General features: G+C 41.8%; 1 protein-coding gene across 2 annotated transcripts; it reads right to left on the bottom strand.

Moving 5' to 3' along the window:
* Window positions 1-12,389: 12,389 nt before the first annotated feature.
* On the bottom strand, window positions 12,390-21,578 carry ST3GAL5 (ST3 beta-galactoside alpha-2,3-sialyltransferase 5). 2 transcript variants are annotated; one of them, XM_009331887.1, is made up of 6 exons: window positions 21,454-21,578; window positions 19,530-19,644; window positions 16,583-16,926; window positions 14,990-15,176; window positions 14,333-14,491; window positions 12,390-12,952 (listed from the first exon to the last, which is right to left on the bottom strand). In XM_009331887.1, exons 1-6 carry the CDS (start codon window positions 21,495-21,497, stop codon window positions 12,689-12,691), a joined length of 1,113 nt encoding a protein of 370 aa, XP_009330162.1. In that variant the 5' UTR covers window positions 21,498-21,578; the 3' UTR covers window positions 12,390-12,688. The 2 variants fall into 2 exon arrangements, with proteins under 2 accessions (XP_009330162.1, XP_009330163.1); XM_009331888.1 differs by having other exon boundaries at window positions 19,536-19,644; window positions 21,454-21,571.
* Between the last annotated feature and the right edge of the window lie 3,701 nt (window positions 21,579-25,279).

The following is a 25,279-nucleotide window of genomic DNA, read 5'->3' as shown; positions in this document are numbered from 1 at the left end:
CTAGGAAACACTATTGGTTTCAAGTCTTCTCTTGAAGAAGCACTCATTGTGAATACCCAACACAGGAGACGCATCCGTGACAGATCAAGACTGACTCATCACTACAAACTCATGGGCTCAGGGCTCAGTCCTGACCTCCTCCCCATTTGCCTGTAGCATAAGCAATCTACTGAAACCATCTCACGCAGAGAAGCATCAGCACTGAGATGAGCTGCAATGTTAGCCACCATCAAACGAGCTCTGGCTCATCAACTACATGCTTCAAAGGGAGGAACAAACTTGAGCACGATGCCCAACGTCCTGGGTTAAAGCCAGGGATGCTGAGGATTTTGCACGCATCACTGTTGTCCTGTCCATTATGGCTGCCCACACTTTCCCATGCAGATAAATGGGAATTGCTGCCAATTTCCTGGCTGCCTACAAACCTCTGGGAATTGTGAGCAACATCCTGTATGTCCATGGAGACTGGAGCAGGAGGCATCAGTAATCCTGCCCATGCAATCCCATATCCAGAGAAACGAAGATGCATCATAAAACCTCTGTCTCAAGTGCCTTCTTCCTGCTGGAAGGGAATAAAATACAGGGGAGATTCCTTCAAAGGATACCAAACCCCAGTGCTTTGTGAATCCTCAGAGAACGGATCGTCTGGGCAGCCCACAGTTCTGCCTCCAGCCATAGCCAGAGCTTCAGGTTGGCAGCCAAAGGGCTGAGCCCCCTTTTGAGGTCATTTCTGCAGGGCTCAGGAGTGCAGAATGAGTTTTGTAGCCATTACACTACACACAAAGGAGAGCTCCTTCCTGAGCCCGGGGAAGGGCCCCATGCTGGGCTGTACCTGGGGCATCTGCCTTCCAAAAGGCCCTGTAAGGTGGTACGGAGGCAGCTCAGTGCCACAGCGTCTCTGCTGATCCGTGACTCGGTGCCTAACACCACAGTTCCCAGAGCAGGGGAGAGGCTTGAGCTTATGGAGGAAAGCAAGGGGACTCCTCCACGTGTGGGGAAGGACCACCAAATCTGGCCAATCGAGACCATGAGGTGGTTTTTCAGAAGCAGCACAAAGCAGCATCAGGGCAGGAGGTGGCAGAGATCTTGACTTATCTCCAAAATACCGTGTTGGACCCTCAGAGATTCAAGGTTTCTGGTAACAGCAGTGGTATTTTTTGGACTGTTCTGAAGAGGTCTGATTCTCCCTTGGCAGGCAAGATCCACACTTCCGTCTTCACCAACCTCAAACACAAAGCAAGCTTTTCCTTCTGCATTTACTGGTGCGCGGAGCAGCAGTGTCACAGCCGAGCAGTGACTTTCCCTGTCCATGCAACCTGCAAACACTCCCCAGCCTGCCCCTTCCAGGCCTCAGGATGCTGGACTGGGCTGAGGGAATAAGAAAAATTCCCTTTTCCCAAATGCTCTTAAACACTGGGGAGCAGGGAATAAAATACAAACATCTCGAATCACTAAGTGGTCTCTCCCACCCATTTTCCCTGCAGCCACCAGAGGAAGAAAAACAAATAAAGGAGGGACAAACCTAAATACCTCCATGCAGAGTGTGAAGACCCACAATTATTTTTCTCCAGGTGCGGGCAGTAGATCCAGGACTAGTGCTGTATTCTGGCCACCTGAGTGCCACCAGCACTAAAGTCGAGTGCAATGCTCTGCTCAGAGGACACACACTTGTGTCTGTGGGGACACAGGGTAGGGACACAGTGAGTAGGAATGGGGACACCAGCTTTCCTCCTTCCAGCCCATGTAGCATGTCCCACCTCTTCAAATGGCTTTGCTACAGCCATGCCCTTGGTCCGCACCTTGCTTGCTGTGAGAACATGCTCCACACCAACAGCCACCACCCACAGAAACATTTCTGTAGAGAAAGGGGCTCATCACCAGATGACCTACCAAACATCTCACACAAACCCGCTACAAGGTAGGGAGAAAGCCCTGTTATCCCATCCCTTGGTTGTCACTTTATACCCCTCCTATTTAAGAGCTCTACAACCCATCTTGCACCTACCCTGCACTCCCGGCTCTTCTTTGGCTGCCCGATTTGGGCCAATTTGTCCCAGGCAAGGGACACACACGTGCAGAGTTGGACACCCAGGTCCTTTAGCAGCTCTCAGATATCCCCGCCCTGGTCCAGCTCTCAGACCATTGATGGAGATTTTGACTCTGAGGAAAGGGAATCTAGAAATATTATTAGATACAGGTTTTTCTACATTCACACCTACACAGATGAAAGAAACTGAATTTACAATCCAAGAAAACATTATCTGAATAAAAAAACCACTTTGCTCCTCTTGAAGAGTGCCGGGCCTGGGTCTAGGTTGATATTTGCCACCTTGGGTTGCACCCTTTGCTGCACGGTGGTTGGGCCAACAGCTGACTGTATTTAATACTCAGCCATAGGATAAAAGTCCTTATCTTGAGGTCCACTTGTGGGTTGAGCAAAGAAAACAGTTCATTTCCATAGCCTTCACTTCAGGCTCACCTTCCAGCACCCAGCCCACACGTGTTGCATTAGCGGTTAAGGATTTTTCCTGTTTTGATCCTTCGAAACGGTGCACTGCAGTTGGAGAACCTCGGCCACAGCCTGTGCACATCCCGGCTAAGCAGCACGATTCACGCCAAAGCACTAGATGGGGCTACACGCCCGCTTCTCATTCCCAGTCCTTCTACAAATGTGAAATGCCTCCCTGAGGCTCAGCTGGAAGAAAAGCCCAAGCTGCATTTACTGACCACAGAGAGACCTCCTTGGTGCTGCTTTCATGGACCACTTCACTACATTTGCTTTTATACCACAGCATAAAATTCAGCATCTTACCTGTGAGCCTCCAGATCTGCTGTCGGGCATGGGGACATCTCTTTTGGTACCCAGGTATCAAGTCATTGACATTTCTAATGCAGCCTGAGTGTGAGCCACTATAGGCAATGGCTGGGACTGTCCCTTTGCAGCAGGAGGTTCCAGGCCAGGACGCCCCCAAGTGCCTCCCTGAGCTGCAGAGCTACAAACTGACTTTCATCCATCCACTTCTGAGCAGTGGCCAGACCTGGGGACAAGCCGGCACAAATTGCTGGCTGGTGACATGAGGGACAGCCCATCTGGGAGGAAAAGTAGGCTTAGAAATCAAGCCCGATAAAACCAGACAGGAGAAACAGTGACGGGCTTCAGACTCTCGTGACCACACAGAGGAAAACCTCCTGGAGTTTTGAGCTAAGCCGTGATCTGTCCTGATTAACTGCCTCTGTAAACAGGAAAGAACTTGCTTAATATTAACCCCAGACCTCTCTACCCAGCCATAAAACTGAAAATGCTCATAGTGATCTTGATATTCAACTGCTAGAACAAACCAACCCTTCTTCCTTTTTGAAGATTTTGCATAAAAGAGGCACGCATGATACAGCCAACTACAATAACCTGCAAACTTCTTTCCCTGACAGAGCAGCACAGAGGGTTCACAAAACTGCCCCGGACCCATGTCCTGATCTTTTCCTGCAGGTACAGCAACACTAAGCCCTGAAAAATGTCACCAGCTGCTTCTCACGAGCATCTGCTCTCCTCAGCAGAAAGGAGAAGTTGGCCAAAAAATTTGCTGAGAGATTTTGTGGGCATTTATGTTACAGCAGCATGAAACACCCAGGCATGCGGTGCTATAGAGGGTCAATCCTGGCAGCTGCTGCCCTGCTGCAGAGGCATTCCTAAGGCTGCACTTGGGTGTTCAAACAAGATGCATGTATATTCCTGCCTTCTCCAGCCCAACGCCAAGGTCCTGGTTTCATTCCCCTCCAGGGCCTGCTTGTCCCAAACCTCCTCCCCACCGTATCTCCCTTGTTTCCCCAAGTCCTCTTCTCAGGTTTCTCTGCCGCAGCCTCTTAACTCCACAGCAAATGACTTGTCATCCCTTGGGCACAAACCATTTCCACCTGAAATTCTCCAGCTGGTCAGCCTCAAGAAGAGGCCAGAGAGACTTTGCAGCCCAGTGCTGTACTCCTTATGTACACAGGAGTACATAAGGTGGCAGAGAAAGGAGTAAAACAGCCTAAAATACCAGCCAAACATAAAGGAGGCAGAACCAAAAGGGATGCAAGGGAAAAAATTATGAGCAACAATCCAGCTCTTGCAGAGGAAAAACTCCTTTGCAGCTTCTCTATCAGCTCCACCAGGTCCTCACATCCTCTCATCCTTAACTCAGCCTGAGGTGGTGGGGAAATAACTCCACCTTGTGCAAAATGTGCTTTTTTTTTTTTAAGCTGAGATCAGGTAGAAACAGGCTGGAGAAAAGGAGAAATTTGCAAGGAATCTTGTTTCTGCTTCACTCTCAGGAATGGCTTACATACTAAAGGCCCAAGCTGGGGCTCAAGACTTCCTTGAGCTACAGAATAATTATTTTAGCTACAGCAGGAAAGCAAAGACTGCTGAGAAGGCAGTGTGCAATGCTTAGCACTGCAGCGCCTGCTTGTATTTCTACTTTTCCTTCATCAGAAAGATGGGGGGAAAAAAGTTTGTTTTTCTGCGACTTGCCCATCATGTTCCTGTTGACCCTTGGCAGCCCCTTCCAACAAGCAGCTCCAGTGCCCGACCGCTGCCGAAGCCATCCCGTGCAACTGGAAGCACCTCCTTCCAAAGGCCAAGGCTCCTCGCTGCCCACGAGGAGGGAGCAGGAGTGGCTGCACTGAACAAGAAGGCTTTGTTCACCTCAAAGGCACATGTAGGAGCTTGGAAACAAGTTGGTTTTGGCCCAAGCACAAGAGAGGCAGGCTATGAAAACAGATGACCAGGCAAGGTGACCCCAAAGGGAGGTAAACCACCTACATTCATTCAGCCCTGCTCAACCCTCCAAGCATGAACAGCTCTAATTCCACAGGCTGGAAAATGCAAGTGTTAACAGGTATGAGAATTTCAATCAAGATTCAATCACGGGGTTTTTTTGTTAAACCACAAAGAGGTGATGAGCAAGTGCTTGGGCAAGAAAAGGGTAAATCAGCTGGAACAGGCAAGTAGCTGCAGAGATTAACAAAATCTATGGGTCCTGCCTCTCCACTCCCTGGCCTGAAAACCCAGTTCTGGTAATTCCTGGCCTTGCATATCAATATAAACCACAGAAGCTGTCGTAGCGCAGTTGATTTAATGCCTGCCTCCTACCTTGACCATCAGAGCTGCCACTGATGGTCTCAGGACCTTGCGAGAGTCAGTCACATGTGAAAGTTTGAACTTCAGCTTGCGAGGAACACTTACCAGGTCCCCACCAAAAGATCCCTTGTCACACTTCAAGGAAGGCATCTTACTGTATTCTTTTTTAATTAAAGAGTCTTGTTGCTTTTAGCGCATGGGTGCAATAAGCTTTATACAGAGAGGAGCATGGAATAAAGGTAAGAGCTTGAGCAGGATTCCCGCACGGCAATGTACAGGTGCATCACCAGTGATACACAGACCAGCACAGAGCTATGAGCCACTGCGGCTCCTTCCCAGGGACAGTGGGGAGGATTATATACATATAAAATGTGGCAAGTTTTGGTCAAACAGTAAGAGCGCTCACCTTGTGACACACCCCCCCTTTGGCTGGGGACATGCTGAAATGCAGACACTCAGTACCCAGGTCAGTGATTCACACCATATGTGGGCACGTGGGTGGGTGCTTCAGTCCCTGCTCACAGGGTTGTTTTAGGGAAAATAAAGAAAATGGCCATGGAGGCAGAGAACACAGGAGAGACTCTGCTTGTAGCAAGAAAAGCGCTTTTTGTGTGCCTCTGAAAGGTGACTAGACATAGAGGGAATTTTAGGTGTGGTGTGACCAAGCCCCTCAGGGACTTGAAGAGTGGGTCGCCTACCTTCCAACATCTCGTGAGTCATGGGGTGAGGCTGATGCCAAACCGCTCAAACCTAACATAACTCCTAGGGCATCGGGAACTTTCAGATCAAGACCAGTGCTGCTGCAAGAAGGTAAAAATTTCCAGTTAGTTGGCTGCAGAACAAAGGGGTTGCATTTCAGAGTGGGGCTCGGCTGTCCCTCTTCACACCCCTTCATCCTTTAATTCATATTTGGATCTGGTCATATGTCACTTCAGGCAATGGTTTCTTTAACAGCGCCCAGCTTTTCAGCAGTAGCATTTTTAAATATCATCATATTCTCCTGTTTTGCTGGAGTTGGTCATTATCTCAACCCCAACAGGCAGGATTTTGCTGGGCTTTTTGTTTATAACACACGGGCAAGGTTGTTCTTTCCCAGGAAACAGAGAGCCTTCATTGTAGATGACAGCAACAAAGGTTAGTTTGTCAGCATGTATAGCCTGGATTTATTTAATAATAAAAGAGGTATGTGGAATACCATCACCTTCGGTACGTTTGAAGTTAGGAAAGGCAAGAGCCTTCCCAGCAACAGAAATTTCAGAGGGCAAGATCCAGGTGCTGGCAAAATCAAGTATTTGTATAAAACCTTGCTGCTGGCAGGCTGGAGGAAGGAAGTCACAGCATCACATCCGTGCTAGTCTAATGGAGGTGCATGAGCTCTTCCTTCATCTACCCTTGGCAACAGGCAAAGAGATCACACTCATGCTACACAGCTGCCTCCTCTGATCCCCTCCCATCTCCTGCTGGAGTTCCAACTGCAGCACGAGAGCTGAAGCTATCAGCACACCACACATCCACCCGCTGAAGAGGCTGAACTGCTCTTCAGTTCCTTATCGGCATCTCAACAGACGACCCTGAGTGCTGCATATCCAGTTCCAATGCCAACCAGTCACTGGCCATGGTCCCCAACCACCTGTTTTGGCACTTTCCCACTCTGCACCCAAGCAGCTCTATGTGTCTCCTCCTGCAACTTTGGCACATGATCGTGGCATCATAAGAAACAAATCGTAACCTTACCCACAGTACTTTTCCAAGGCAACATCAGTTTGTCTCCAGCTGAAAATAAACCAGCTGGGTGCAGAACTCCCATAAACACTTGAAAAACAGCACCATAAAGTCACACTTGGCAATTCAAAGTTCCCATTTGTTTGAACAAATCGGATCTAGCCAAAATAAGTATGCCATTCATCTCTTTTGCTATTCCCTAAGTAGCCATAAAAATCTGAATGTATTGAAAGAATAAAAAAAAGCTTCACAAATTATCTAAGTCTTCAAAACAGTTCGAAATTGTTCAGTCCTAACAGAGAATTTCTACTTATCTCACCTGAAAGACTAAGGCGTAACACATAATGCAAGTATTTAACAACCACTCTAATTTCAAGGGAAGACAAAGTTGAAGTTATGTTCCCTGTACAGGAACCATGAAAAAAATTCAGCATCAGAACGGGTCAGACACATACATAACCGTGATAGCTCCCACGCAGAAAGGAGAGTTAAAGAGAAATTCTGATGTGGAACACAATGGCTTTATCGCAGCTCCCACATCCTTTGTTGACTTTTTAAACACCATTAAGGCATATCTACAAGGGATGATGCAGATTCTTTGCAAAGCATAAGATCTGGGACACAGCAGCACGGATACACACACAGCTTTTGTTCTTATCTTACCTCCAGCAAGACTGAAGCGCAGACCAGTAGCTACAGTCTGTCTCCACCCTTGAAGGAGACATGCCCTTGAATTTAACGCCAGTGCTATAACCCAGTCTGAAATATTCTCATCCACATTAGTCAGCATTGAGATGGATTCTCTCTTCCAGGCACCAGAGAGATATAACTCCACTGACAGGTAATGAAAAGGCATAAATGAAAGGAGAAAGAGTTACCCTCGGCCACTAACTCCCCTCCTGTTGAGCACCTGGGATTGCATCGAGACTTTCAATTGGACCAGTAAGACATAAAATCCTTAATAAGGGAGGCAGAACAAATTGCAAACTGCAAGACAAATACGTAAGTAGAAAGTGGTTTCATCAGTTTATTGCTTTTTGCAACCTGAACTTTGCTGCCATTTCACGGATGGTTGAGTCTGTGCAGGCATACTCAATGCAGTATACACTACCATGGAGAACAATGTTTTAATCACAAGCCATAAAACTGGTGGGAAAACAATCTAATCTTACATCAACATAATTTGAGAATTTGACAGTAAATACAGCATCTCCAAAAAGCTCTTGGCGTTTACGTTAATCAATTGATTATTTTTAAGTTACTGAGTAAAGCAAACTGGTGAGGGACCGAGTGCTCTGAAACACGTACTTTCGGTGTATTCAGGATGTCCTCCCAACACACACATTCGGAATCTTCCAAAATTTCACTAATACCAAATAGAAATTAAGGTACTTTGCTTCCAGTTTAAATACCAGGAGAAAATAATTAACGCATTTTAATATATTAACCAAAAGACTATCTGTATAAAACTCTTCACACATGAAATATTTTTAAATTAAACACTATAATTATTATACTTACGAGAAAAACAGACTAGAAATTTATTGCTAGTACAAAAATTAATGTGTTTCAGGGAGGAGGAGAAGTTAGATTAATATTATTGCTATAAACACAAACAGTGCCAGAGACAAGAATCTGATTTTCAAATTTGCTCACCATCCACAACTGGCTTTCAAGGACACGTAGGTACATGGGACTTATGAAAGATGAGGTCCACAACTTTCTTCAGAGTTATGCTTTACGATCTGACGTCATTTTGTTGCCTTTTAGTATAATGGCCAGAATCAGTCTGCTGCTCCCGCATTCTAACGTTATCATTCATGAAAACTTCTCTCCATGGGAAAAAGGAAAACAAACAAAACACACCCACAAAAAAATAAAAAAACAACCACCCTAATCTTGCTTTCCCACATTAGTATTTTGAAAATCTAAAACTACAACTACATTCATATCTTAGCCCATAACAAAAAAAAAAGTGGGAACGTTCACCATGTGGAGAGTCCATGACTACGAACAATGTTTCTAGACCAACTTTTGATCGATTTGCTAACAAGCTTTCATTCCCAAAGCATTTTTCACATACTGTAGATTAACAACACTACTCAGTGCAAACAGTCATACCTGCTACTCTACTAGTAACAAAACGAAAATGAACATCAAAACCTGCTTGCGGATCTGCACTGTCTAGTTTCTTTGCAATGCACTGATTTCCAGTCACAAGAACATATATTTATAGCTTTATTTTTTTAAGTATGCTGCTTTCAGCAGTTATCTAGCTTGCTACTAGATCATACTACTTTCTCAAAGTGATTTTCTTCTTAAGTTATACACACTCACCCAACAGCTGACTTAAAAGCTGATCCGGGAAAACCAACAGCTCTACCTCTCCCTTCAATTAAACAGTCAACACTAGAGTTTGTAAGGGTTATCATCATTGTAAACTATTAAGGTTATGATACCTGTAATTAATTACTAAAGGATCATAAAGTAAACCAGTAGAAATTTTAGCCTAGTCATAGATTCTATTATTGCTAAATGGAAGATTTATACAAACCAGTGTTTTATAAAAGCAGCAATTCTCAAGTCACTAAAAAAAAAAAGGGGGGGGGCAGGTTTTATATTAATGCCACTTCTTCAGTAGCTGAACTCTGCTGCAAATCAACTAGTTAGAAACATTTATCTGGGTCTTAAGAAATGGAAATGACAAAAGATCTGATTCAGGTGAAAGTCTCCTACTGGCTAAATGCTCTTATAGTGGGCCCTGGGCCCAAACATGCCTCATGATAAAGCAGGATTCTAATCCAATACATTACTGCATCAATGATTTTAATATCAATCGTGGATGTCAAAGTACTTACTATTCAGTTGTTGCCACAACAGTTCCTCTTCCTTCACCTCCACTCCCACATTCCTCCTCCACCCCCCAAAAAATATTAGCACAAAACCAAAAGAACATAAATATTTGAGGGGGAAACACAATGCTCAAGTTGCAAGAAATTAAAGACTTGAGAAGCATACGCCTTTCTTTTCATGGCATGCATGAAAAGGAGTCATACACCAAGAACTGGACCAACAAAGACAGTAGTTCAGTGGAAAATAACTCTTGTATGCTGTTAGACAATTCAGGCTAGCGTTGTGCGTACCATATACATCTGAAAACAAAAACTCTGCTTTTCTTCAGACAACTTAAAACATTAAATATTTCAAATGGATCTCTTTCAACTCCAAGTTGTATTTACATAGTTATCCACAAAAATGTGCAAAGTAAAATCTGACATCAAAATAATTTTAAAAGTCCAACAAATTGAACTTGACATTAAAAAAGGCAGCAGAGATTCCATGTCCATTCTACACACACTTTAAAGAACTACTTAAGACAGTGAAAAGGTTGTTCCAGCTGAACCTCTGGAAATGTAACAAATCCAAACCATGCCGCGCTTCAATCACTAGCTGTCTTTGCCGCAGAATTCACAATGTATCCCACCAGTGAGGTCTTTGACAACTTTTTCTTTGATCAGTTTTTGCAGGAATTTTTTTTCGCTTGTCACATTGTGCATAGTTTGTCTGTTCATGGCAGCCATGCAGAGGTTGTTGTAATAGTGCAAAGGTGTGCTGGGCTGATCGAGGTCATATCCAAATCCTGCTAAGCTCACTTCATCACATAAATGTGTGGCCAGAACAACTGCTGTGACCCCAATTGTAGGTACATTCTAAAAAGGGGGGAAAAAAGAAGCCTTTGCCAGTTTTATAAACACTTTACAAAACGTAATGGCTTTGTCTATTCCCTCTCCTCACTTAAAACTGAAATCAATTAAACAATCAATTAAAACTAAAATCAATTACAACCAAAACTAAAAATAAATTAAACGATCAAGTCAAACTAAAAACTTCAGGGCCAAATACTAATACAACTTGAGTATTTGCCTGTAAATAGGCAAATATTAATGCCACTTCTTTAGTAGCTGAACTCTGCTGCAAATCAACTAGTTAGAAACATTTATCTGGGTCTTAAGAAATGGAAATGACAAAAGATCTGATTCAGGTGAAAGTCTCCTACTGCCTACTTTTGGCTGTCAACTCTAAAATTTTTTTCTGAAGGCAAGACGTCCTATTACTATGTGGTTAAACTACAAGTGAACCCGCACTCCAAACACTCAAACAACTCCTGACATAAAAATAACTCTTGTATGCTGTTAGACAATTCAGGCTAGCGTTGTGCGTACCATATACATCTGAAAACAAAAACTCTGCTTTTCTTCAGACAACTTAAAACATTAAATATTTCAAATGGATCTCTTTCAACTCCAAGTTGTATTTACATAGTTATCCACAAAAATGTGCAAAGTAAAATCTGACATCAAAATAATTTTAAAAGTCCAACAAATTGAACTTGACATTAAAAAAGGCAGCAGAGATTCCATGTCCATTCTACACACACTTTAAAGAACTACTTAAGACAGTGAAAAGGTTGTTCCAGCTGAACCTCTGGAAATGTAACAAATCCAAACCATGCCGCGCTTCAATCACTAGCTGTCTTTGCCGCAGAATTCACAATGTATCCCACCAGTGAGGTCTTTGACAACTTTTTCTTTGATCAGTTTTTGCAGGAATTTTTTTTCGCTTGTCACATTGTGCATAGTTTGTCTGTTCATGGCAGCCATGCAGAGGTTGTTGTAATAGTGCAAAGGTGTGCTGGGCTGATCGAGGTCATATCCAAATCCTGCTAAGCTCACTTCATCACATAAATGTGTGGCCAGAACAACTGCTGTGACCCCAATTGTAGGTACATTCTAAAAAGGGGGGAAAAAAGAAGCCTTTGCCAGTTTTATAAACACTTTACAAAACGTAATGGCTTTGTCTATTCCCTCTCCTCACTTAAAACTGAAATCAATTAAACAATCAATTAAAACTAAAATCAATTACAACCAAAACTAAAAATAAATTAAACGATCAAGTCAAACTAAAAACTTCAGGGCCAAATACTAATACAACTTGAGTATTTGCCTGTAAATAGGCAAATATTAATGCCACTTCTTTAGTAGCTGAACTCTGCTGCAAATCAACTAGTTAGAAACATTTATCTGGGTCTTAAGAAATGGAAATGACAAAAGATCTGATTCAGGTGAAAGTCTCCTACTGGCTAAATGCTCTTATAGTGGGCCCTGGGCCCAAACATGCCTCATGATAAAGCAGGATTCTAATCCAATACATTACTGCATCAATGATTTTAATATCAATCGTGGATGTCAAAGTACTTACTATTCAGTTGTTGCCACAACAGTTCCTCTTCCTTCACCTCCACTCCCACATTCCTCCTCCACCCCCCAAAAAATATTAGCACAAAACCAAAAGAACATAAATATTTGAGGGGGAAACACAATGCTCAAGTTGCAAGAAATTAAAGACTTGAGAAGCATACGCCTTTCTTTTCATGGCATGCATGAAAAGGAGTCATACACCAAGAACTGGACCAACAAAGACAGTAGTTCAGTGGAAAATAACTCTTGTATGCTGTTAGACAATTCAGGCTAGCGTTGTGCGTACCATATACATCTGAAAACAAAAACTCTGCTTTTCTTCAGACAACTTAAAACATTAAATATTTCAAATGGATCTCTTTCAACTCCAAGTTGTATTTACATAGTTATCCACAAAAATGTGCAAAGTAAAATCTGACATCAAAATAATTTTAAAAGTCCAACAAATTGAACTTGACATTAAAAAAGGCAGCAGAGATTCCATGTCCATTCTACACACACTTTAAAGAACTACTTAAGACAGTGAAAAGGTTGTTCCAGCTGAACCTCTGGAAATGTAACAAATCCAAACCATGCCGCGCTTCAATCACTAGCTGTCTTTGCCGCAGAATTCACAATGTATCCCACCAGTGAGGTCTTTGACAACTTTTTCTTTGATCAGTTTTTGCAGGAATTTTTTTTCGCTTGTCACATTGTGCATAGTTTGTCTGTTCATGGCAGCCATGCAGAGGTTGTTGTAATAGTGCAAAGGTGTGCTGGGCTGATCGAGGTCATATCCAAATCCTGCTAAGCTCACTTCATCACATAAATGTGTGGCCAGAACAACTGCTGTGACCCCAATTGTAGGTACATTCTAAAAAGGGGGGAAAAAAGAAGCCTTTGCCAGTTTTATAAACACTTTACAAAACGTAATGGCTTTGTCTATTCCCTCTCCTCACTTAAAACTGAAATCAATTAAACAATCAATTAAAACTAAAATCAATTACAACCAAAACTAAAAATAAATTAAACGATCAAGTCAAACTAAAAACTTCAGGGCCAAATACTAATACAACTTGAGTATTTGCCTGTAAATAGGCAAATATTAATGCCACTTCTTTAGTAGCTGAACTCTGCTGCAAATCAACTAGTTAGAAACATTTATCTGGGTCTTAAGAAATGGAAATGACAAAAGATCTGATTCAGGTGAAAGTCTCCTACTGCCTACTTTTGGCTGTCAACTCTAAAATTTTTTTCTGAAGGCAAGACGTCCTATTACTATGTGGTTAAACTACAAGTGAACCCGCACTCCAAACACTCAAACAACTCCTGACATAGAGTTAAACTTGACATTTCTTGATGTACACTTACTTCAGTCTTGAGCAACAGGCTAACAGTATTGTTCATAATATGACTTGTCAGTGAATAACCCATGAAGAAGGCGAGTATACTGCGATACAACTAAAACATTACGTAGCTTGGTACAGTACATTATTTTTATGAGTAAATGTGAGAAGATCCTTCAAACATTTGTGCAATAACTCTACCATTAAATGCTTTCACACAAAAGGTAAAAAAGATGATGGTTATTCAGTATTTTTCATAGTTCAAGAGAACTAGTGGCATCCAATTTCTCAAACAAATAATTAAAATAACAAAAATGCAGTGTATAATTAAACTGGGCAATTCATCACTCCATACTGTTGCTGGACCAAAGGACACAGAGGGAGGATATACCCATCAGTTGCTATTGGCACGTTGGCATACATAGCAATTCCAACAGCTGGAGGGCTGCTTTACACTGGCCTGGTTTCCATACTCTCTCTGCTTTCCCTGCAGCTAGAGATACATCTGCCTATAGCTGATTGCTGGTTTGACTTAACAGGGTTGCTCTTAACACACTCAACATGCATCAAATGCGTGTTTTGAATATGTTAACACCAGTCACAACGATGCGTGAGTGGACACACTGTACTCAAATGAATTTATGTCTCTCTGCATCTGAATGCTTTGTAAAACAGGCCATTTCATGTCAGCATAATACCTCATCTAAAAAGGTGAGCTGAAATCCTACTTCAGTTTTACACAAGAAAATACAAAAGTCTTTTGAGAGCACATTAGTTTCCCTATTACTTGAGACCAGCTCTGAAATTGCACAGAGGAACTATATTGCAGGAAGAGCCCAAAACTTATTCCAGTTTCTTATTTTACTTTGTATTTTATAGTCTTGTTCTCCTAAAAGGAAACTTCTTACCTTATCCCAACCCCAGAATTTTGATCGAGGTTCAGGGAACTGTAAAATGTCCAAAGCTGTCTCTTTGATGATGACTGGATTCAGAATGCGAAACTGCTTTGATGTAGAAGGAATTTTCTCAGCAACTTCCTTCCAAAAGAAGAGTCGCACCCACAGAGGCTAAGAGAAAGAAAAAAATAGTTCAGCAAAGGCAAACTCTGAGACTGCAAAGTGTATGGCAGACAGTACACGAGTTATAGAATTCATCAGTGATTCTGAAAAATTCAGAAAACAGTTTATAGCTAAGGTGGGTTCAGGAATACCAGCATACAGCTCAAGTGACTGACCCAAAAGAGGAAAAACCTTCTAAGTATGTGGAATTGCAGAGACGATAGCAAGGAGAAAAGTTGTTTATTCTGAGTATTTGACTGCACTTTGTGTTTAATCAGTCAACACATCCACCAGAATCCACAAGGTTAACAGGTTGTTACTGTCAGCACAGGGCTTCCACACGAATGCTGGTACCAACTGTAACCCGGAGACATAGCTAAAAAACCCACAAAGTTAAATAAGAGATTCTCAGTATAATAAAACAGGAAGTAGCAGATAGCTTCTTAAGCATTAGAAAAGAACAAACAAACAAAAATCACAAGTACATAACACTGCCACACTACATACCAAGGTTTCGTTTTTTACCATTGCTTGAAGCCAATTGAAATCAACACTTTTAAACAAAACAGCCACAAACAAGCTAGCAGGAGGATACTCGTTTTCAGAAAGAGGGGCTCCTTCGGGGTAAGTCATCCGTATAGTAGTTTTGTTACCGACATGATCTGTGTATCCTTGAACCGGTGCATCATTCAACCTAACAAAAAAAAAAACCACAACGGAGAGAAACTGTATTTAATAAGCATGGGTTACAATCTCATTAAAGCATCAGACACTAAGCAAAGAACTTGTATTTGGCCCACAGATTTTTAACAGAGTGGAGTGCAGTATCTCCACGTTCCTCACCTCACAAACCATCGATCCCTTATCTTTGAGAGGAAGCCAATTCTATTTCTGGATTAACTGGCACAAGTGCAAAACTTCAAAAAGAAAAGCTGGAATAGAAAAGCAACTTAAAACAGCATTGCAGAATTTCATGTTCATTGCCTTGTGCCAAGTTGGAGAGGCTTAAAAGAGGAAGGGAAAGAAAACACACAGGAAGTTGCCTACGTTATCTTTATATGCATACACACACACACATATACACACACACACACAAGTATTACACACAGAAAGGCATTCAAATTATCCCTTCAATGCAATGGAATGCATCCTGTGGGTTTACATCATTTCAGCTCACCAAAAATTTCAGATGCTAGCACGCTGCCAACAAGAACAGCATCATCCAGCTCCATCAGTTCTGCAGAACAGTGTAAGTCCTGCAAACTTTTCTGCATCAACAGAATAGTCACCTTCATGCTGCCAGCCTTAATTTCAGAGAACAGTTAATTAAGTTCTCTGCTCCTCCACATGCTAACAGGTTTGTTTACCTTTGTGTAAGAGATATTGACTCACTGTATCAAGTCTTCCCTTTTTAAGAGGAGCAAGTCTTAGTTTACAAAGCGACTTGGGAAAATGCTTGTATTAAATTTATTTGTGACTTTACATGATTCAAAATACAAAGAAGGAGAGTTCAAACAGTAATGTTCAGAAGGCACGAATACAGAGCACGTATTCATTTAATTCAGACATTAGAAAACATGGGTAATCATGGAAAACATGCACTGATCTTGTAAAGATAAGGGAAGATGAGCATGTTATACAGTGTGTAAGCAAACTGTGTACTGAAACATCAATTCATTTTTATTGTGTTTGAAATAGCTGTTATAAAAAAATCCTTCAAATAAGCATGCCAACTAACCAAGGGGAAAAAGGCAGAGGTAAGTCCTAAAGCCTACCTCTGAAAGCTTAAACGTATGAATGGATAAAACCAGGATTGTCTACTTGTCTATTATTTCACTGGTTTCTACCTCATTTCTGCCCATGTTTTTTGTATCTGAAGTCCACAAATAGTTACACTGAATTACTGTCTTGTGAACATGACAATTTATTTTGCTCTTAAGACTTCAAGTTCCATCAAGTCACAAGTAAGTTTCTCAAAAGCACTTTCAGAAATAGTCTTTTAAGTTGCATAAATGTTGGAGATACTTTCCCCTTAAAAAACAAAGTTGGCTCATTAAGTAAACTTGAAGTAGTTGGAATCCTTAAATGGAAAATACGTACCTTATAACAATATCAAACTGATTCAATAAGTGACCCAGCTCTGAACCATGAAGAATTCCACCACTGCCAACAACAACACAACGCTTACAGTGTTTTGACTTCAAATCTTCTGGCAAATCATGCTCAGGTAAGAGTTCAAGGAGGTTTTTAAGCTTATCAAAGAACTTGTGAAATCCAAAAGGAGGTTCATATTTAAATAAGGCTTCATCTTCATTTATATTTTTTCTTACGAAGGGAGATATGTCCATGCTGTATTTCTCCGCAAATAACTTCCCCATTTCTTTCTTCACGTAAGAAGGCCGGCACTGTTCCTGCAATGCAGCGCTGGCATACTGTTGTGCTCTCTAAAACAAAACATACATGATTTCAGTCAGGAAAGCTAGCTTCAGGAACATACAAAGCCCTCTTAATGCAACCCACCAGCTGACCACTGGCAGTTTAGCAAACACAGGGGCTTATAAAGAGAGCTTAAACATGGAAATACAAGATGTTTTAAAGCATTCACTCAAACACAGTTACTAACCAGTGCAGGGTGAAAACCTGCAAAGGAATGTCTCTCCGTCCAATCACTGAAAACTGGATAGGAGCTTTTCTAAAGAATAAATTAGGCTACTAAGAGAGCTAAGCGAAAATGAGCCGTCTGAGAACATTTGTACCGTTTCTTACAAAAACAGATTAAAAGATCTAGACATACTTCTACCCATCTGATTCAGCAGCAAGCCAGCAAGTGGAATTCTACTCCGCTGTTCAATTGCATGACCTGAGTTCTGTCTGCATTAGGATTTTACCAGACACACATCCACTGGGTAAAAGTTCTGTGAAATGGCAGGCTGAACTTCCTTACCAATCAAAATGAAGCAACAATTCTTCCAGAAGTATTGCTAAAGTGCTATTGCTAATGACTAAAACACAACTTCAAAAGGAATGCAAGGTGGAGGTGTTTCAGGTCTTCTTTCAAAGACTAGTCACCAAACTAAAAGACTACAGTTCCATATTGCATAAAAAGATTAAGCTGTCAGATAAAAGTACATATTGATCCGTCTCATTAAATAAAACAACTAAAAAAATTCATGTACATTTTTTAGAAATCTGTAGCGGCAAGCTGGTTTCTGATATAAGGAAGAAGAGAAATAGCAAAGGTGTTATTTTTATCAGTTAAAATAACATCTTTTTGCATGTTCTCTTCCGCAATACAACTCTACTGATCCTTCCTCCACTGTCATAATAAAAAACATGAGCAAACACGGGGTCAGAGAGTGAAGACTCAAATCTGGTGCTAACTCAGTTCCCCTTCTGTACCGTTAAGGAAAGGGAAGTGTGTATCTGGGTGCACAAGGGGGGGAAAGTTCTGCTGGGTTTATTTTATTTTTAAACACAAATGTTCTACAGAACTGCCTCTGCCACCATTACAAAGGTCTCTGCAAGTCTGGGCATAAACATCACACTTCTTCCTGGGCAAAGCACGACTGAGCAACTTCATGCAAGAGTCAGTGCATCTTTGGAAGAGCCTCCTTTTTAAGGCTGATAGTGATGCATCCTACCAGTAAAAACTAATGCAAATCACTTGACAACTGCTCCAAACAGTTTGCAATCAGCTACCACCTAACTAGACAAAGAGCAGTAATGCTATTTCCTCATCCTGCATCTAACACAAAATTAATCATGAGACAGCAATAAACACAGTTCATGCAGTCTTTAGGTTTGCTTGGCTTAAGATGGTGGCTGTTTGGAAGCAAGAATATGTTATTGAGAAAAGAAATAAGTCAAATGAAAAGAAAAGGGGAGGCAAAGAGGCTCAGAGGGGGAAAAATGTGCACTGAAGAAGGTGAGAGGCGGGGAAAAATGAACATGCAGTGATGCTAAGATGAAACTACCTTAAACCAGGGCTTCTGCCATAAGTTTGTCTTAGCGTTGAGACATTCAAAGACAGAAATGTAACAACATGAGCTGGCAGTGTGCCCAGATGGCCAAGAAGGCCAATGGCATCCTGGCCTGTATCAGAAATAGTGTGGCCAGCAGGAGCAGGGAAGTGATTGTGCCCCTGTACTCGGCACTGGTGAGGCTGCACCTCGAATACTGTGTTCAGTTTTGGGCCCCTCACTACAAGAAGGATGTTGAGGTGTTAGAGCGTGTCCAGAGAAGGGCAACGAGGCTGGTGAAGGGTCTGGAGAACAAGTCTGATGAGGAGCGGCTGAGGGAACTGGGGTTGTTTAGCCTGGAGAAAAGGAGGCTGAGGGGATACCTCATTGCTCTCTACAACTACCTGAAAGGAGGTTGTAGCGAGGTGGGGGTCGGTCTCTTCTCCCAAGTAACAAGTGATAGGAGGAGAGGAAATGGCCTCAAGTTGCGCCAGGGGAGGTTCAGATTGGACATGAGGAAAAATTTCTTTACCAAAAGAGTGGTTAAACATTGGAAGAGGCTGCCCAGGGAAGTGGTTGAGTCACCATCCCTGGAGGGATTTAAAAGATGTGTAGATGAGGTGCTTAGGGACATGGTTTAATGGGCATGGTGGTGTTGGGTTGACGGCTGGACTCAATGATCTTAGAGGTCTTTTCCAACCTTAATGATTCTATGATTCTAACTCTAAGCCAACGTTTGGGGCTTTCTTTTTTAAATATGTTACTTTTCACTTGCATCAATTTTCTGATCACCAGTGTCATCTGCACTGACACAATAGTACGATGACATGTCCATTTCAAATGTTATTCTTAACAGTCACAGTTATCTCATTTTACCCCTAAAAATCCAGTTTCTCTATGCACTTCTATTGTCACTCCACAAGAAGAAAACCCAGAAGTTCTATGGCATGAAACAAAGCAAAATGTATTTCCCCTCACGGGATAATTTCAGCATTCTAGTTCTTTACTACAGACCCTTATAACTCTCATATTGTCAATTAATAACTTTTTTTAAAGCCAAGTAAAAAAAAACACCAAAAAATACCAACCCTTACACGATCGAGGTCCACATACGGCATTTTTGTTCTGTCACATTCTTCAGGGCCAAAACGTAATTTGAGGATATAAAGGAAGCACCCTCCAACCACAAACAGTGCAAGAAGTCTAAAAACAAACAGGAGGGTGTAGGGGTAGGAGAGAGAAAAAAAAAAATCATCTTTTTTCCAGCAATCCCTCAATTGTGAAATGAGTATTTTTAAACAAATTTAAGGCAGTTGAAGAACTTCAGGTAAATACTTGCATTTGATTCAAACCAAGAAAAACCTACCGCTTTGTTCACTGTAAGTCTATCACAAATCTTCAGAGTTAACTGCAGGGAAGTACGAACATATATAGATGCTTTGATAAGGAAAATGTTGCATATTGACACTGATTTATGCAGTTCTATGCCTGCATCATACACTTTAAATGCATCTCTGATGGGTCAAACAGCTCTCCTCACATAAAGAAACCAAAAGTGACTTTTGTTTTCCTACTTTAAAGGTCAACTTTATTTTGAAATATGTATTTTCATGCAGGTTAAAAAAGGGATGGAACTTCAAATTGCAAGATTTTGGGCCAATGGCCATCACTCACAGGCAAAATTTTCAACTCACTGGCAGGCTAGAATGCAGAATTTAGATGCTCAGGTTTATCTTGAGAAGCCTAATTTAATTATTTACATCCCAAAAACACACAGAAGAAAAAAAAAACCTTTAAAACTGAGTAATATAGACTATCCATATTTTTTATCTACTCACTTCTCATTCCTAAGGAATCTCACTGCTGATCTCCAAACATTCAGTTGGCTCATTTCATGTCTAAACCAACTTGCAAAAATTACATCATTATTTGGTTAGAGTTGTGGTTGTTGCTCGAGTGTGTAGTTTGGGCTTTATTACTGAATTTCATTTCCTATGATTTCCTAAGACTCAACATTTGTTTAAATGTCTTTAAAAAAAAAAATATACAACCTACCAAGTGTTCAGTGCTTCCTGAAACTCTTTCAGGTGAAGTTAATACAGGTTTCCACGATTTTTTTTTTAAAAAAAGCTTGTACCATATGGGCTATAAGATGTAATCCTGGCACTTAATTTACCATATGCACTGCAAATAAGGTGGCCACTGGAAAAGCAGCACAGCTCTCACATCCTATTTAACTAAATTAAATTTTGCACTGATGGGTGGTCTAAAACCTTTGTTAGCATGTTAGGCTGCAACCCCTGGAAATCGGCTGACTGGCAGAAACAGGGGATTCACAGCAGATGAATGAGACTGGTTTTCCTCCGCAGAGGTTTGTCAAGTATCTCTAGATTCAGCTGGGGCTGCACCATTCAGGTGCTCAAAACACCAGTGGATATAACAGTTTGGCTTTGGGTTTTTTAAGCTTTGAGACCCAAAAATTCATGTGGCAGAGAGGCATCGCAGTAGTGAGCTTTTTTGCTTTAAAAGATGGTTCTGGATGTACGCTAGCACACACACATCATTAATTCCAATTTGATGTTAAACTACAAACAACAGAGTAATGAAGATTTTGTGATGTAGCATTGCAGAAGTCTTCATAAACAAATTAACTATGAGGGGACACCTCCCCAAAATATGCACTAAACATCCACTGCCCTTCAATTTCTTCAATTATTAGACTGTACAAAAGCCTCAACATTGGTATTTATCTGGATACAAAAAGGATTGGAAATACTTGTGAGTGAAATACTGGGGTCTCACATTGGCTTGGAAAAACAGGTACTACTAAGAGAGAGCCTAGGCCCTCAAACTGGGGAGAAAGCTTTCTCTTGCCCCAGGGAAAGCTGTGTGCCTAACCCTCCATTCAGTTCCTGTGGCAATCTCACCCCTTGATTTTTGCATCCTTTTTGTAACTGCCCAGGCTAGAAGGAGAGCAGCTGACCTCTATATTGCTGTGACAATGACACTTACTTGCGAGTACCTTTTAAAAACCAGCTTGGTCTTCTCATCTTCATGTGCAGCCACCTTACACCATTGCACAGGAGGTGAACAATCACTTTTCGGCTTCACAGAGTTATTGTCACTCAGCATTGCTGTAAAAAAGAAAGAAAAAAATTATCATAACTTTTTCTGAATCAAAAAAAGTTCAGAGGACATCCAATGACTGTTAACTTACTCTGTTTCCCAGAGAAGACTGTGATTCTTGGTTATCATGTCAGGAATACTGAATCACTCCTGACCTCCTTGTGATCAAGAATATACTCATTACAGACACAAGGCCAGGACATGATTCTAAAAATATGTACATGTTGCCAGGTCTTTGCATCCTTCATAAGCTTGAAGTCTAATGATTGCAACTACATCAGTTACTGTGAAACACTATTGTTTGATCTTGGTCAAAACCATTTTGTTTGAGCAATTATTAAGACTCCAGACAGGAAAAAAATCTACACGGTATGCTCAGGGTATTTAGGATCCCTGAATCAAAGTGTCCAAGTACTACACTACCCTGATCCCATCCTCAAAACCAGAGCCCACATCTCAAATCAACTCCCTAATTTCCCTGCGGTTAAGCAAACCTGCCTCATCAGTCTGAATCTACTGCTGACCTCTTCAGAAGCTCCAACAACGTGGTCAGCAACTTCAACAGCAAACACCAAAGAGGGTGTGCAGGAAATTTTGCCTGGCACGCAGCAGGACCAGGAGGCTGCCAGCACAAGGGAAGTTTCTGTGCACAGCAGCAGGTCCCCTCCAACAAACATTGTGAACCCAGCAGGAGCACACAGTGCTCCCTTACAGATGGCCAAGTCACTGATCATTAGCTAACGAGAAGCAATCTCACTGCTTACTGTTCGTAAGCTCCCACGAGTTTCTATCAGCATGTTTCAATTCTGATTTTGGAAAGGAAAATGCAGGGTGGCACATCAACTTCTCATAGGCTGCTGCCATTAACCAAAGATTAAAGCAAACAAGGAAACGCCATGCAAAGCCTACCCATACCAGCCTGCTGGTTTTGCCCTGAAAGAAGTGATACGGGCAAGGGTTTTTCCTGCCTTACCAACCTCTGGAAGCAGCACTCCCTTTGATCAGCCAACCATGGAAGGGTGCAGCCTGATCCTCCGCAATGGAGGTTTTCAGCCCTACTCATTCCCTTTGATGTCAGTGCTTAACCCTCTCTGCTCTCCACTGCAAAGTTGTTCACACTCTTCTGTTCCCTTGCCAAGAGCTCCGTCACAAGAACTTTTAAAACCAGCAGGGCTAAGGGAAGGCTTTTATCTAGGGATGATCTTCCACGTTCTCTTTTCTGCTCCACCTCCTTTTATTTTATATGGCGATATGACCCATTTGAACTAGCCTGTACTGTCAGGTACAATATACAGTCAGACTAGGTATCAGAGGATCCTGCTATCAGGAAATCATTGCAACAACGTGCCAAGGGCCATCATGAGATCTGGCCGTGGTACTGGCAACGTTTATGAGGAAACACACTCCAGATAAAGCACATATTTTCCAGCAGTTTGAATCAAATCCTTAAAGTTTTACAGCTTGAATTAAAAGGGTAAAGTTAAAGCTTCACTGGCTTTGCTTTGTTCAAAGCAGGTTTTTATTTCTTTGCAAATTAGTCTTTCCCACTCTAGGACTGAGGTTCTGTTGTAATTTGACAGAAATGCTTGCTTGTGAAAGACTGCTCAATGTATATAAAACTTTTTATTGCCTAATGGCACTAACATACTCCTGGAATCATCCTGCAGCACAGAATGACACGGCCAATCTCCTCTGCTGTATAAACTGTCAAAGAAGAGTGCTCTGCAAACAGCATGCTTTTAATCATTTCCAAGGGTAAGAATTTCCTGCTACAGAATTGTATGCAGAGATCCTACAACAGATGCACTTTTCATGAAGCCTTTCAAAACAAAAAAAGGGAAGGCTTCAAGAGATGTGAAAGATGGAGAAGGAACCAAAGAAGTGGAGAGTGAGAGACACAGAAGGGGATTAATAAGGAATGCAATAAATGAATGCTATCAGAGTCTTCCCTGCCTCTGAGCAAAATAAATTCCAGTTGTCCCCAAATGGTTGCTTCACTCATCCTGGATGTGCAAAAAGGAACAAGGAAACACAGAGAATTTAATTAACCACATCCTTTCTGAGTCCAACTCAGTACTTAGTATGCTCAATGGTTTTGTTTAATTTGTTTATATACCTGAAATAAAGTCAGTTTTCATTTCATTTGCAACAGTTTACTTCAGGGTGACTTTTGTCAGTTCTGTTTACTTCAAATTGTTCCTTTCTTGATCAAGTCGGTATATATAGACAGATAGATAGATAGATGTATCAAGTCAAAATATGTCTGTCCAGCACAGCATTTTTTTAAAATTACTCAGGGTTCGATCCTGCACTCTTATCTAAGTCAGTAAGCACCTTCCACTGGCTGGAATGGCGTAAGAGTGATCAAATGAGCAAGGCCGGCAGCAACAAGCACCTGAGAGTGCACCTTCCCCACAGCCTTCCCAAGCTTCAAAAAAATTCTATGAGTTTACAGAGAGAACCATGGCAGTTAAGAAACCAAGCACCGCTTATAGCATCCTAATTTTGTTGTTTGCATACAAACACCGCTGCCAAACACCACTACACCCTTTCAGAAAGGGGCAGTGCTACAGTTGTTTTGGGAGCCATAAATGCAAAGGTCTCAATTTGCGTACAAAACACGTCTCAGTAGCAATGCTGTATTACAATCACATTTTGCATTGACATTTCCATAGCTACTCATTGTGGTGTAATTAGTGAGGACTCGAGGGACTTAAATTTGCTTTTCATCTACTGAACTTAAGTGATCTGTGTAAAGCTGCTGTGAAAGCTAAATTGTCCATCAGTAGGAATACACTCCGAAGCTTTTTGTGGTGTTATTCTTTTCACCATAATTTACTTTTGTCTCATTGTTATTCTTAAGCAGACAAAATTTCCACACTTGGAATATTTCAGAAGCAATTAATTTAAGTCTTCAGGATGTCTTTTTATGTGAGAATGCTAAAAACTAAAAAGCAGCATGTCTCGAGTTGTACACCACCACTGCCACACCCTGAAAAATTGCATTTGGTTACGTACAGCACCTGAATTTACCCAAAGACAAGGACTCTCAGCTCCCATCGTTTGACTGCCAACAGTGTTACCAGGCATGGAGACAGGACCAGACCAGCCTGTATACGAGTGCAGAATGAGGCATATATCCACATCCCTCACCACCATCTCATTAAGCCCCCAGAACCGTAACCCCACGCAGGGGATGTTTCCACTTACCTCCTTTGCCCTACCAACTCAAGCATGTTCCTGTCTCTCCACACACCAAGGGTCCACTTAACAGCCTCCACAGCTTAGCCCAGCATTTTATGTGGGCAGCTACCGTTCCAAAATAACTGTCTGTGGAAGCAAGAACCAGAGCCACAGAGGAAGCACCGGCATGGACAGTTACTGTCAGTTGGTAACTCTTCATGCAGAAGCTTATCCCCCCAGATCTATGCGAGTACCTGCATATGGGCTGTTATCTGCAACCTGCAACTCTACAGGCTCTTACCCGAGCCCATGGGAAAGCTACCCTAGGCAAGCCACTGCTGAAAGCCCAGCAGGACAAGAGGCATCTTCTGTTCTACAGTTGTATAGCACATAGCACAACATGATCTTGGACTAAACCTGAAGCTCTTAGGAGTTGAAAATACAAATTAACTTCCCTCTCACAATATCACCAGAAGTAATAGAAACAGCCAGCTTTATGAGTCATCCACAAGACAGTCCATCTCAAGGT

Source organism: Pygoscelis adeliae, unplaced genomic scaffold, assembly GCF_000699105.1.
Source record: "Pygoscelis adeliae isolate BGI_AS28 unplaced genomic scaffold, ASM69910v1 Scaffold209, whole genome shotgun sequence".
Classification (NCBI taxonomy): Eukaryota; Metazoa; Chordata; class Aves; order Sphenisciformes; family Spheniscidae; genus Pygoscelis; species Pygoscelis adeliae.
Note: the sequence above shows the minus strand (reverse complement) of the source record. Positions and strands in the feature narration are given on the sequence as shown.

Bases quoted from the DNA above. Each gene is read 5' to 3' on its own strand.
- ST3GAL5 (XM_009331887.1), bottom strand. From the start codon at position 21,497: ATGAAGATGAGAAGACCAAGCTGGTTTTTAAAAGGTACTCGCAA. The intron at 15,177-16,582 runs GTACGTATTTTC...TTTTTTTGTTAG, and splicing joins CAGTTTGATATTGTTATAAG to GTTGAATGATGCACCGGTTC. The intron at 14,492-14,989 runs GTATGTAGTGTG...TCTTTCTCTTAG, and splicing joins TGGTAAAAAACGAAACCTTG to CCTCTGTGGGTGCGACTCTT.